We start from the raw sequence: 14,616 nt of genomic DNA, 5'->3' as shown, positions 1-14,616 counted from the left end.
AGCGCCATTCGTTCAAGAGATTCTGAAGTTGCTATTTAAAACTTAAAGAGGAATATTTGGAAATGTCATCTCAATATCAAGATTTTGATGTTTTCATTCTTGCTTTATTTTTCCAACTTTCTTGTTTCTGCCGACACTACTCAAGAGAGCAGAAAATTCTGTTCATTGTTCCTAATGATTTAAGGATCTGATTACTGTGGAAAACCATCCAGTAACAAGGGGAACATGCTAATCTTTTAACGAAACTGGAAAAATGTCCATAAACAAACTGCACACCAAGTTAAATCTCAGCCCAAACTTAGCTAAGTCAAGGTGAACAGGTAAGTAGAAATATGAAGAGAACAAACTCAGTTGTTTTGAAAGTGCTGAGATATGCCACAAATCAAACACCACTGGTCTTATCCAAGGCAGAGACAAATTTGTCACAGGCGCTTCATGGGCATCTATCCAGAATTAAAAATACCAAATTGAAACTATTTGAACACAAAATTTTCCAGGGAAATACATACTTGATCCAAGCACTGAAATTTGACCTGACAAATGTCAATCCTTTCAGGTTCACTGTAAAGTATTCCTAATCCCAACATAACACATAAAACCCTACTACGCATGCAGCAAGCTTTAACTTGTAATGTATAAAATGACATCCACTGTATTCTGTATGCTATTGTTTAGCCATTACTACATCTTACCCTGGCAAATACGACTTCTCAGTTCTAATACACATTTTGATTTTTTATTACTTACCCTAACTACAAGGAAATATCATAGATAAACCTCCTATCAGAGCTCATTCCCTCTGAGAAAAAAAGCAAACCAGAAACAGTGACGATAAGAAAGCTCAAGATTCAGTAATAACTTCAGATGCTCCTCTTTAAAAAAAAAATCAAATAATACAGCACAGACACAGAAAATTGCTTGCATCATGTTTGTGCTGGTTCCCTGAAAGATTTACCAATTAGGTGAACCCCTGCTACTTTTTCAATGCTCAAAATATTTGTCCTTTCGAAGTACCTTCCTTTCCTCTTTCACTAAAAGCACACTCTGAAGCCCTTCACTGCATCACCCTTGTTGAAAGCTGAATGTGCAAGCTGTTCATCAGGCCACTATTATAACTTGCCTTTCTTCTCTCTTTCTCTCCATGCATTAGATACATGGTTAATCAGTGCCACTGCATCCAACCAGACCAGCACTTAACCACACACACACTCTCTCACCCATCCAAACACCAGTTCTGATGCATGCAGTCCCGAATGTTACAGGGGGAACTACAGAGTAAAGCACAAGGTAAGGTAGATAACATGAACAATGCAGCTTTGGATGGCAGAGGAAGGGGAGGAATTTCTACCAGTGCGTACAAGCCTCTCTCCTCTTTGCCTTCCTGTCTTCCCTGGATTTGACTGTCAAATTGCTGTGATTCAGAAGGTAAATTGAAACTGGATCCCATTAAAGTGACAACATAACTCCAGAGGTATAGCAGGGCTGGCAACTCACTGCTGTTATTAAAACGATATTAATGCTTATGTACTCATCCGGTACAGCTGACCGTCTGGGAAGTTGTCAATATAAATGGCTTGGCCACCTTCCCAAGGTTAATTTTCAGTTTGTAGACTGTTGACTTTGTTGATGTGTCTACATATGTTTGGATGGATTTCTATGCTGCCAGCATTGTGATCTTGTACTAACTTATTGACGACCTGGTACTAGATTTTCTGCTAATGCTTGCCCAATGTCCTTTGGTTCCACATGCATTGCAATATGAGGAACTGCTGGACAACTTGGGGATGGATGTGTGCCAACCCAATTCTACAAAGATCTTGCTGTCGATAGAAATAGTATTTCATTACTCTACCGTATGTAATTGATGTTGGCCTGCCCCAATGGTTTCAGGTTGGCTACCACCTGCCAACAAGGTGTCAATTTTATGGCCCTTTCTTTTATCAAAGTAGATGTGATTAGTGATATTTATTAGCCTCTCTGCAAGCTCTTCTTTAGATAAATCACATTCACGGCCTTTGCTGTAACATCTGGTGACTAACATTTACTGTGGAGAAGGATATGGAAGATAGACAATGTGGGGAAATAAATAGCGACATGTTGAAAAATGTCCATCTTACAGAGGAGGCAGTGCTGTACATTGTAAAACACATAAAGGTGGATAAATCCCCAACATTGGGCAAGCATAAGCAGAAAATCTAGTACCAGGTTGTCAATAAGTTAGTACAAGACCATAATGCTGGCAGCATAGAAATCCATCCAAACATACATAGACACATCAACAAAGTCAACAGTCTACAAACTGATCAGGCAAGGATCAGGTGTACCCTAGAACTCTGTGGGAGGCTAGGGACGAGATTGCTGGTCCCATTGCTGAGAAAATTGTATCATCGATAGTGACAGTTGAGGTGCCATAAGACTGGAGCTTGTGCCACTATTTAAGAAAGGTGACAAGGAAAAGCAAGGGATCTATAGGCCAGTGAGCCTGACATCAGTGATAATGGGAACTGCAGATGCTGGAGATTCCAAGATAATAAAATGTGAGGCTGGATGAACACAGCAGGCCAAGCAGCATCTCAGGAGCACAAAAGCTGACGTTTCGGGCCTAGACCCTTCATCAGAGAGGGGGATGGGGGGAGGGAACTGGAATAAATAGGGAGAGAGGGGGAGGCGGACCGAAGATGGAGAGTAAAGAAGATAGGTGGAGAGGGTGTAGGTGGGGAGGTAGGGAGGGGATAGGTCAGTCCAGGGAAGACGGACAGGTCAAGGAGGTGGGATGAGGTTAGTAGGTAGCTGGGGGTGCGGCTTGGGGTGGGAGGAAGGGATGGGTGAGAGGAAGAACCGGTTCGGGAGGCAGAGACAGGTTGGACTGGTTTTGGGATGCAGTGGGTGGGGGGGAAGAGCTGGGCTGGTTGTGTGGTGCAGTGGGGGGAGGGGATGAACTGGGCTGGTTGAGGGATGCAGTGGGGGAAGGGGAGATTTTGAAACTGGTGAAGTCCACATTGATACCATATGGCTGCAGGGTTCCCAGGCGGAATATGAGTTGCTGTTCCTGCAACCTTCGGGTGGCATCATTGTGGCAGTGCAGGAGGCCCATGATGGACATGTCATCAAGAGAATGGGAGGGGGAGTGGAAATGGTTTGCGACTGGGAGGTGCAGTTGTTTGTTGCGAACTGAGCGGAGGTGTTCTGCAAAGCGGTCCCCAAGCCTCCGCTTGGTTTCCCCAATGTAGAGAAAGCCGCACCGGGTACAGTGGATGCAGTATACCACATTGGCAGATGTGCAGGTGAACCTCTGCTTAATGTGGAATGTCATCTTGGGGCCTGGGATGGGGGTGAGGGAGGAGGTGTGGGGACAAGTGTAGCATTTCCTGCGGTTGCAGGGGAAGGTGCCGGGTGTGGTGGGGTTGGAGGGCAGTGTGGAGCGAACAAGGGAGTCACGGAGAGAGTGGTCTCTCCGGAAAGCAGACAGGGGTGGGGATGGAAAAATGTCTTGGGTGGTGGGGTCGGATTGTAAATGGCGGAAGTGTCGGAGGATAATGCGTTGTATCCGGAGGTTGGTAGGGTGGTGTGTGAGAACGAGGGGGATCCTCTTGGGGCGGTTGTGGCGGGGGCGGGGTGTGAGGGATGTGTCGCGGGAAATGCGGGAGACGCGGTCAAGGGCGTTCTCAATCACCGTGGGGGGGAAGTTGCGGTCCTTAAAGAACTTGGACATCTGGGATGTGCGGGAGTGGAATGTCTTATCGTGGGAGCAGATGCGGCGGAGGCGGAGGAATTGGGAATAGGGGATGGAATTTTTGCAGGAGGGTGGGTGGGAGGAGGTGTCCCCCTACAACCACACATCAACGAATACCAGTCACGGTCGGACATAGAGCAGTTTTTCCGCCGTCTTCGCCTGCATGCCTACTTCTTCAACCGGGAACCCAACCCTCCTTCCACTGACCCCTTCACCCGCTTCCAACACAAGTCCTCCTCCTGGACACCACCCCCAGGCCTCCTACCCTCCCTCGACCTCTTCATCTCCAACTGCCGTCGAGACATTAACCGCCTCAACCTCTCCACCCCTCTCACCCACTCCAACCTCTCCCCCGCAGAACGGGCAGCCCTCCGCTCCCTCCGCTCCAACCCCAACCTCACCATCAAACCCGCAGACAAGGGTGGCGCAGTGGTAGTATGGCGTACTGACCTCTACATCGCCGAGGCCAGACGCCAACTCTCCGACACCACCTCCTACCGCCTCCTCGATCATGACCCCACACCCGAGCACCAAACCATCATCTCCAACACCATTCATGACCTCATCACCTCAGGGGACCTCCCACCCACAGCCTCCAACCTCATTGTTCCCCAACCCCGCACGGCCCGTTTCTATCTCCTTCCCAAAATCCACAAACCTGCCTGCCCTGGTCGACCCATCGTCTCAGCCTGCTCCTGCCCCACCGAACTCATCTCCACCTATCTGGACTCCATTTTCTCCCCTTTGGTCCAGGAACTCCCCACCTATGTCCGTGACACCACCCACGCCCTCCACCTCCTCCAGGACTTCCAATTCCCTGGCCCCCAACACCTCATATTCACCATGGACGTCCAGTCCCTGTACACCTGCATTCCGCATGGAGATGGCCTCAAGGCCCTCCGCTTCTTCCTGTCCCGCAGGCCCGACCAGGCCCCCTCCACCGACACTCTCATCCGCCTAGCGGAACTCGTCCTCACACTCAACAACTTCTCTTTTGACTCCTCCCACTTCCTACAGACTAAGGGGGTGGCCATGGGCACCCGCATGGGCCCCAGCTATGCCTGCCTCTTTGTAGGTTACGTGGAACAGTCCATCTTCCGCACCTACACAGGCCCCAAACCCCACCTCTTCCTCCGGTACATTGATGACTGTATCGGCGCCGCCTCTTGCTCCCCAGAGGAGCTCGAACAGTTCATCCACTTCACCAACACCTTCCACCCCAACCTTCAGTTCACCTGGGCCATCTCCAGCACATCCCTCACCTTCCTGGACCTCTCAGTCTCCATCTCAGGCAATCAGCTTGTAACTGATGTCCATTACAAGCCCACCGACTCCCACAGCTACCTAGAATACACCTCCTCCCACCCACCCTCCTGCAAAAATTCCATCCCCTATTCCCAATTCCTCCGCCTCCGCCGCATCTGCTCCCACGATAAGACATTCCACTCCCGCACATCCCAGATGTCCAAGTTCTTTAAGGACCGCAACTTCCCCCCCACGGTGATTGAGAACGCCCTTGACCGCGTCTCCCGCATTTCCCGCGACACATCCCTCACACCCCGCCCCCGCCACAACCGCCCCAAGAGGATCCCCCTCGTTCTCACACACCACCCTACCAACCTCCGGATACAACGCATTATCCTCCGACACTTCCGCCATTTACAATCCGACCCCACCACCCAAGACATTTTTCCATCCCCACCCCTGTCTGCTTTCCGGAGAGACCACTCTCTCCGTGACTCCCTTGTTCGCTCCACACTGCCCTCCAACCCCACCACACCCGGCACCTTCCCCTGCAACCGCAGGAAATGCTACACTTGTCCCCACACCTCCTCCCTCACCCCCATCCCAGGCCCCAAGATGACATTCCACATTAAGCAGAGGTTCACCTGCACATCTGCCAATGTGGTATACTGCATCCACTGTACCCGGTGCGGCTTTCTCTACATTGGGGAAACCAAGCGGAGGCTTGGGGACCGCTTTGCAGAACACCTCCGCTCAGTTCGCAACAAACAACTGCACCTCCCAGTCGCAAACCATTTCCACTCCCCCTCCCATTCTCTTGATGACATGTCCATCATGGGCCTCCTGCACTGCCACAATGATGCCACCCGAAGGTTGCAGGAACAGCAACTCATATTCCGCCTGGGAACCCTGCAGCCATATGGTATCAATGTGGACTTCACCAGTTTCAAAATCTCCCCTTCCCCCACTGCATCCCTCAACCAGCCCAGTTCATCCCCTCCCCCCACTGCACCACACAACCAGCCCAGCTCTTCCCCCCCACCCACTGCATCCCAAAACCAGTCCAACCTGTCTCTGCCTCCCGAACCGGTTCTTCCTCTCACCCATCCCTTCCTCCCACCCCAAGCCGCACCCCCAGCTACCTACTAACCTCATCCCACCTCCTTGACCTGTCCGTCTTCCCTGGACTGACCTATCCCCTCCCTACCTCCCCACCTACACCCTCTCCACCTATCTTCTTTACTCTCCATCTTCGGTCCGCCTCCCCCTCTCTCCCTATTTATTCCAGTTCCCTCCCCCCATCCCCCTCTCTGATGAAGGGTCTAGGCCCGAAACGTCAGCTTTTGTGCTCCTGAGATGCTGCTTGGCCTGCTGTGTTCATCCAGCCTCACATTTTATTAGCCTGACATCAGTAGTGGGCAAGTTGTTGGAGAGAATCCTGAGGGACAGGATTTACATGTATTTGGAAAGGCAAGGACTGATTAAGGATAGTCAACATGGCTTTGTGCATGGGAAATTGTGCCTCATTAACTTGATTGAGTTTTTTGAAGAAGTAACAAAATGGATGGATAAGTGGTAGATGTGACCTATATGGACTACAGTGAGGCATTCAACAAAGTTCCTCATGGTAGATTGGTTAACAAGGTTAGATCACATGGAATACTGGGAGAACTAACTATTTGGGTACAGAACTGGCTCAAAGGTAGTGGTGGAGGGTTGCCTTTCAGACTGGAGGCCTGTGACTAGCAATGTTCTACAAGGATTGGTACTGGGTCCACTGCTTTTTAGCATTTATATAAATGATTTGGATATGAACAGCGGGAGTATCATTTGTAAGTTTGCATATGACACCAAAATTAGAGGTATAATGTGGGCTAAGGAGTGAGCAGATGGAATGTAATTTAGATAAATGTGTCGTGCTGCATTATGGAAAGACAAATCATGGCAGGACTTATACACTAAATGGTAAAGCCCTGGGGAATGTAGCTGAACAAAGAGATTTTGGAATACAGGTACATAGTTCCTTGAAAGTGGAATCGCAGGTGGATAGGATGCTTGCCTTTATTGGTCGTTGCATGGATGGTGGAATTGGAGGTCATGTTGCAGCTGGACAGTACGTTGGTTAGGCCCCTGTTGGAGTATTGTGTTGAATTCTGGTCTCCCTCCTGTAGGAAGGATCCTGTGAAACTAGAAAAGGTTCAGAAAAGATTTACAAGGATTGGGGGGTTTGAGCTATAGGGAGAGGCTGAATAGGTTGGGGCCATTTTCCCTGGAGTGTCGGGACTGAAGGGTAACCTTATAGAGGTTTATAAAATCATGAGGGGCAAGGATAGGGTAAATTGTAAATGTCTTTTCCCTGGGGTGTGGGGAGTCCAAAACTAGAGGCTATAGGTTTAAGGAGGGAGGGGAAAGATATAAAAGGGACCTAAAGGACAACTTTTTTCATGCAGAGGGGATACATAAATGGAATGAACTGCCACATGTAGTGGTGGGGGCTGGTATGATTACTACATTTAAAAAGGTATCTGGATGGGTATATGAATAGGAAGGGTTTAGAGTGATATGGGCCAAATGCTGGCAAATGGGACTAGGTTTATATAAGGTACCTGTTCGCAATGGACAAGTTGGACTGAAGGGTCTGTTTTGTGCCATATATCCCTATGACTCTATGTTTATATCTGTAAGACTTGTGGTGGATTCTATGAATCTGGAAGTTGGTTTGTACCTTTAGCTGCATCTCAAGTATTCTTCATCTTCACTTGACTTTTTTATTGTTTTCAAAAGGACTGGTTACATTTATTTGGCAAAACCACTCCTCAGTGATAGCAAATAATTTTTAAAGAGATCACTGCTCAGGATCATTTATGGCTTGATCTAAAAAGTAAATATGCATATTTGCTGAGATGGCTGTAGCTCAGTGAAGATATCCATCACTGCCCAATTCATAGTCAATTGTTTGTCTTCAATTTCTCATTGCAGGCCACTGCAATGATTTGTTTTATTGAAGTATAGTGAGAGCTTGTTCTTTTTCTCTTTCTTTTGTTTGATTCTAACCCTTTCTTGTTACTTATTTTGCTTCCACGTTACTTTATTTTTCATTGTTATGGATTATTTAAGAAGTTTTGTTGAATCTGTCTGTGTAAGAGATGAAGGCCGTTATTTGCCGGTTTCAGCCACTAGGGAGCGTTAGTATCAATTAAGGTGTGATGACATGGCATGAGCTATGGTGCCAAATTGAAGATAAAATGGCAGAATCAACTGACCACTGCACACAAGTAAGCTGCTGTAGGTTAGGAAAACACCTTTTAATGCTTAAAACTTTTTTTTTGTTTTTGAACAAGAAGGGTGTGCTGTTAACCTGACAGTATCCTTTCCATGTTAGTTTTAATACTGCAGAAAGCTTTTCAGCTGCAGGTTTTACGCTTAAATCTATAAAAAGCCTTTTGTACTCTTGAAAATGATGAAATTTCACTTTTTTATCTTTAGAAAGAAAATGGGGGCTACTAGATTGATAGGTCTTGAAGTTTAAGTAGAAAGAAGGTAAGTATGCCTCCTGGCCACTCAAATGGGAGATTACAGCCTATAAAGTGGCCAAGAGCACTGGGAAATCAGAAGATTGGGAAGGCTACAAAAACAGACAGAAGACAACAAAGAGAGCAATAAGGAAGGAGAGGATCATATATGAAGGTAGGCTAGCTAGTAATATTAGAAATGATAGTAAAAGCTTCTTTCAATACATAAGAAACAAACGAGAGACAAAAGTAGATATTGGGCCCCTCCAAATTGATGCTGGAAGGCTAGCGATGAAAAATAAGGAAATAGCTGAAGAACTTAATAAGTACTTTGCGTCAGTCTTCACAGTGGAAGACATGAGTAGTATGTCAACAATTAGGGAAAGAGAATGTGCTAGAAAAGCTAAAGGGTCTAAAAATTGATAAATCTCCTGGCCCCCATGGGCTACATCCTAGAGTTCTGAGGGAGGTGGCTGAGGAAATAGCGGAGGCTTTGGTCGTGATCTTTCAAAAGTCACTGGAGTCAGGGAAAGTCACAGATGATTGGAAAATTGCTGTTGTAACTCCCTTGTTTAAGAAAGGATCAAGGTAAAAGATGGAAAATTATAGGCCGATTAGCCTAACCTCGGTAGTTGGTAAAATTCTAGAATCCATTGTCAAGGATGAGATTTCTAAATTCCTGGAAGCGCAGGGTCAGATTAAAACAATTCAGCATGGATTTAGTAAGGGGAGGTCGTGCCTGACAAACCTGTTAGAATTCTTTGAAGAGGTAACAAGTATGTTAGACCAGGGAAACCCAGTAGATGTTATCTATCTAGACTTCCAAAAGGCCTTTGATACAGTGCCTCATGGGAGGCTGCTGAGCAAGGTGAGGGCCCATGGTGTTCGAGGTGAGCTACTGGCTTGGATTGAGGATTGGCTGTCTGACAGAAGGCAGAGAGTTGGGATAAAAGGCTCTTTTTCAGAATGGCAACCGGTGACAAGCGGTGTCCCACAGTGTTCGGTGTTGGGGCCACAGCTGTTCACCTTATATAGAAATGATATGGATGAAGGGACTGGGGGCATTCTGGCGAAGTTTGCTGATGATACAAAGATAGGTGGACAGGCAGGTAGTACTGAGGAGGTGGGGAAGCTGCAGAAAGATTTAGACAGTTTAGGAGAGTGGTCCAGGAAATGGCTGATGAAATTCAATGTGAGTAAATGTGAAGTTTTGTACTTTGGAAAAAAGAATACAGGCATGGACTATTTTCTAAACGGTGAGAAAATTTGCAAATCAGAAGTGCAAAGGGATCTGGGAGCGTTGGTCCAGGATTCTCTAAAGGTTAATTTGCAGGTAGAGTCCGTAATTAAGAAAGCGAATGTAATGTTGTCGTTTATCTCAAGAGGGTTGGAATATAAAAGCGATGATGTGCTTCTGAGGCTTCATAAGGCTCTAGTTAGGCCCCATTTAGAATACTGTGTCCAATTTTGGGCTTCACACCTCAGGAAGGACATACTAACCCTGGAGCGTGTCCAGCGGAGATTCACACGGATGATCCCTGGAATGGTAGGTTTAATGTATGATGAACAGCTAAGGATCCTGGGATTGTACTCATTAGAGTTTAGAAGGTTGAGGGGAGATCTAATAGAAACTTACAAGATAATGTATGGTTTAGAAGGGGTGGACGGTAGGAAGTTGTTTCCGTTAGGCGGGGAGACTAGGACCCGTGGGCACAGCCTTAAAATTAGAGGGGGTAAATTTAAAACTGAAATGAGATGACATTTCTTCAGCCAGAGTGTTGTGGGCTCGTGGATTTCATTGCCGCAGAGTGCAGTGGAGGCCGGGCGTTGGACGCCTTCAAGGCAGAGATCGACAAATTCTTGATCTCAAAAGGAATCAAGGGCTACGGGGAGAGTGCAGGGAAGTGGTGTTGAAATGCCCATCAGCCATGATTTAAATGGCGGAGGGCACTTGATGGGCTGAATGGTCTTACTTCCACTCCTATGTCTTATGGTTTTATGGGTCTTATTATTATTCATGTAAACCTATTGTGGTTGGTCATCCAAATGCTTTATGATACAGGGCAGTTTAATCTTCAGCGAAGACTCTTTTACAAGTAGTTTTTGATGCTTACTACTGTGCTACCACCATAGCATGAGGTGGTAAGTGATATATAGAGGATCTGGCACTTTCATGCTGTGATTCTTATGTTGGCTCCCACCGCATTAGGACAAGACATGGAGCATGTAGTAATGAAGAATTCAATGAACCATTATTACAACCGCTGGTGTCAACATACGTACACTGCCAACATAGGCAGTTGTGTGTCAAAGCTCACTCAAAACAATTCAAATGTATTGTAACAGGCTTTCCTCAAAATGTCATGCAGTAAGAGAACAGAGCTCAGTAAGCTGGAAACTACTTTTATGGGTTTTTTAAAAAAATCAATCTGTCAAGACATGTCATAACACACCTCCAGGGTAAGTTAACTTGAACCCAGATCTCTGGCACTGAAGCAGGGACACCATCATAAGAGACCTTTTAAATATCACTAACTTTTTGGTATCATTTGAATCCTTACCTGGGCATCTGAATTACTAGTACTGTGACAGTACCACTATACCAACATATACCTCTATTGTAAGCATCATATCATTAGATCTCAGGCTGTGATACACTGATGACATCATGTGGGTGTCCTTTAAAAGCTATGTTGCACAGCCACTCCAAGTCACAACTCAAGACACACATTGTGTTATCTCAGATTCTCCAGCATCGGCAGTTCGTACTATCTCAAGGCAGAGATTGAATGTTTTTCTCTCCACAGATCCATTGAGCATTAATTGCACTTTCTGCTTCTATCGTAAATACTTAAGACCTGTTAAAGTTCCCAGCTTTTAGACTTGCTTGTTCAATTGATCTTTGTTATTTTCAGTGAAGAATTTCTGCAGGGTAAGTTCTCACCAAGCCATTACATATTACTTCACATAAATATATGTTGCCTTGGGAGCAAATGAGGCACTACTGGTGGGAATTCTGATGTATGATGTCCGTCCTTTGAGCTCCAACCTTTTTGATTTCATTCACACTAAAGAGAAAAAAAGCACCTGCTAAAGATGTACCAGAGCTTTGTAATCAATAAAATGCTGAAGGGTGTTTAGGTTCGTGGAGATCCAGCACAAGGTCAAGGACCAGAGGACATAAAATTAAGGTGAATGGCCAAAGAATTAAAGGCACTATTGGGATGAACAATTTTATACAGTGAGCGATTAGATCTGGAAAGCATTGCCCGCAAGTGTGGAAGAGACAGATTCAATTGTGGCTTTCAAATAGAAATTGAACAATTATCTGAAGAGGAAAGCATTGCAGGACTATGGAAAAAGTTGTGAAGTGGGAGTTGCTAAGCTGCTATTGCAGACAGCTGGTATGGACATGATGAGCTAAATGGTCACCTCTATGCTATAACCATTCATAATTCCACCATTTGGATACTGAGTGAGGAGAAGCAATACAAAATAAAGGACAGCAGTCTAAAATAGTTGCAGGATTGGAGGGGTGTTGGTATATGTGAACAAATCATTGGAAGTATCAATGGTTAATAACATACTTAGGGTCATGGGTGTGTAAACAAGGACAAAAGGTGTCACATGGAACATATGTAAAATGTGGGTTCATCTTCAACAGCAACATTGTGTATAATTTAGACCACACATTTTAGAAAGAATGCTAAGGCTTTTGGGAGGGTGCTGAGAATATTTATGAACATGATTTCAAAAATGAGGGGCTTCAGTTATGGGGACAGGTTGGGAAGCTGGAGCCTTTCTACGTACAGAACAAAATGTTGTGGGGAGACTTGGTGGAGCAGTTCAAATCCTAATGGGACAATATCATAGAGAAACCTTTCACACAGGCGGAAATTTGAATGGGTGAACAATCAATGAAAACATCTGTTCACGCAGTGAGTGTTGGGGAACTAGACTGTGCTGTCTGAAGTGTGGCAGAGGAAGATACACTCATGGCTTTCAAAAGGGAATTGGAGAAAAAGAAAGAAGCAGGGCTGCAGAGAAAAGATCAAGAGAGGAAAACCTTCGCTGCTCTTACAGGATGCTGGCATCAACACAAAAGGCCCAAATGGCCTCACTGTCTGATTAGATTTTGTGCACCCAATGGTTAAAGACCTGCAGAGATGTTTTTAGTTCATTACTATTTTAATAAGCAAGTAATTTTAAAAAAATAGTCTATTGATTCCATTTATTCACATCTAATTCTATTCCAGTTACATAGGCTTAACATAGTCCCTGAGCTATAAGGAAGAAAGCCTTGATGCCAGAGGAAAGGAAGGAATGCTCACAGAAAAGAAAGTGGTCTTGTAAATTTTCTTTTTAAAGGCCCATGACATTAATATTCTCATAGCATCAACAAATTCAGGGAAAAAAAATCTTTGCAATAATGACTACAGTAGCTGCCAGAAGTTAGTCATCTGATGGTGCTGCCTTTTAACAGCTTATTCTTACACAGGATTTACAGGAGCCCTAGATATTTTCTGTTCCTTAATCCCACTCTAAAGCAGCAGAAAGTCCTTGAAGAGTGCTTGTTTAACAAGGACTTAATTCTAACTAAACTTAAAATGAGACGCTCCAGGGACCAGACTGTTCTCATGCCAGTTAAAAGGCTCTGTCCCCCAGTCTGTCTTTTGAATTCTTGCAATTTCATTGAGGTTTTGTGCTGTTATATCTTTGTCTTTCTTTCAGTTACCCATTTGAAATGCTACATCAGTTTTTATTCCTTGATCTCATTTCCTTTGTACACTGCTTATTTCGCTCATGCATTTTTTTCTCTTTCTTTCCATCTCTCCTATCTTTTCTTCGTCTTCTTGTTTATTTCCAAGCTATTTTTCTCATTTCTTTCATGACTGTTTTTATTTTAAACATTTACTCGGGCACACTTACCTTCACAGTCCCCTGGATTGTGTTGTCCTTCAACATGGAATGCTTACTGTTGAAGAAACAGGAAATAATTATTTTACTTTATTGCAGTTCATGTTTTGCCCACAGTTCCAGATAATTTTCTGCTTGAGCACAACGACAACAAGCTAATACGTTTTATTATTCATAATTATTTTTTCTCTGAAATTTCCCTGCACAAACTGTTGCAAAGCATGTTATAATTATTTACGTATACTGTGAAATAATCAAGCATTTTGGCAGTTTCTGTATAACATAACACACAATAAATTGCATCTCAAAGAAAGCACATCAGCTGTCCTAGTGCACACATGTCAAAGTGACATTATTCCTGCTTAGCACAAGAAAAAGAAAAAAATTCTGGATTTCAAGATTACTGACGGATCAAGCTGCGCAACATTTTTACTCACACACCAAAATTCCAAGATGTTTTAAATAGATTTAGGAGACAAAGTTGAGAGTTGCATTATAAAGGTCAGTTATCACATTGATTTAGAGGTCTGGGCAATATTACTTTGAGTCATTTGATAGCGCATTAAAAGAGATAGCATCCTTTCTATTGCCACCTCTGGGATCTAACTAAAAGCGATTCAAGGAAAAATATATAATCTGCTTAACATAAATGGTTTGTGCCTGTGATTCCCACAAAGAGAATTCCTAAGCCGGAGGAGATGCAGGGAAAAAGTCAGTTGCTTCTCCACTTACTCTGAAAACGTCGCAGCAGGCAGTTACTGATCAGTGGCAGATTGCAATTCTTTTCACAAATCAAACAAAAAAAGTTCATGTGATTCGTGAGTGTTTACATGTGTGGCTCTTCAATCAGTTAACAACCCTGCTCCTTCCACTCTCTTGGTCCTGATCCTTAATTGACCATTGATGGGGATTGTTAACTTTTCAAAATTGTCTGCACAATCAGTCAAAAACTATGTAGATAAAGTTGGATGAGGATCTTTTCGTGCACAATGAATATGTCACTGCATCAGTAATCCATGTGCCTGGACTGATATTCTACTGATATGAGTTCAAATACTGCCACAGAGGCAAGTTTTAAATTCAGCTAATTAAATAAATCCAGGATAAAAGAAAAACTGGCATGAGTAATGGTGATCATCAAACCTTTATGTTATTATAAAAATCCATCTAGTTCACCACCGTCCTATCAGGGAAAAAGAGACCTGCCAT

General features: G+C 44.6%; 1 protein-coding gene across 4 annotated transcripts in view; it reads right to left on the bottom strand.

Annotated features, from left to right (window-relative positions):
- The window catches only part of rnf220a (ring finger protein 220a), a 479,432-nt gene that overhangs the window by 139,588 nt on the left and 325,228 nt on the right, over positions 1-14,616 (bottom strand). For all 4 annotated transcript variants that reach the window (XM_048539068.2, XM_048539069.2, XM_048539066.2 and 1 more), the window contains exon 4: positions 13,420-13,465. In XM_048539068.2, the coding sequence (XP_048395025.1) occupies positions 13,420-13,465 (46 nt within the window). The remainder of the gene's footprint in view (positions 1-13,419; positions 13,466-14,616) is intronic.

This window comes from Stegostoma tigrinum, chromosome 8 (assembly GCF_030684315.1).
Source record: "Stegostoma tigrinum isolate sSteTig4 chromosome 8, sSteTig4.hap1, whole genome shotgun sequence".
Lineage (NCBI taxonomy): Eukaryota > Metazoa > Chordata > Chondrichthyes > Orectolobiformes > Stegostomatidae > Stegostoma > Stegostoma tigrinum.
The sequence above is the reverse complement of the archived record's forward strand: the minus strand, read 5'-3'. Positions and strand labels throughout refer to the sequence as shown.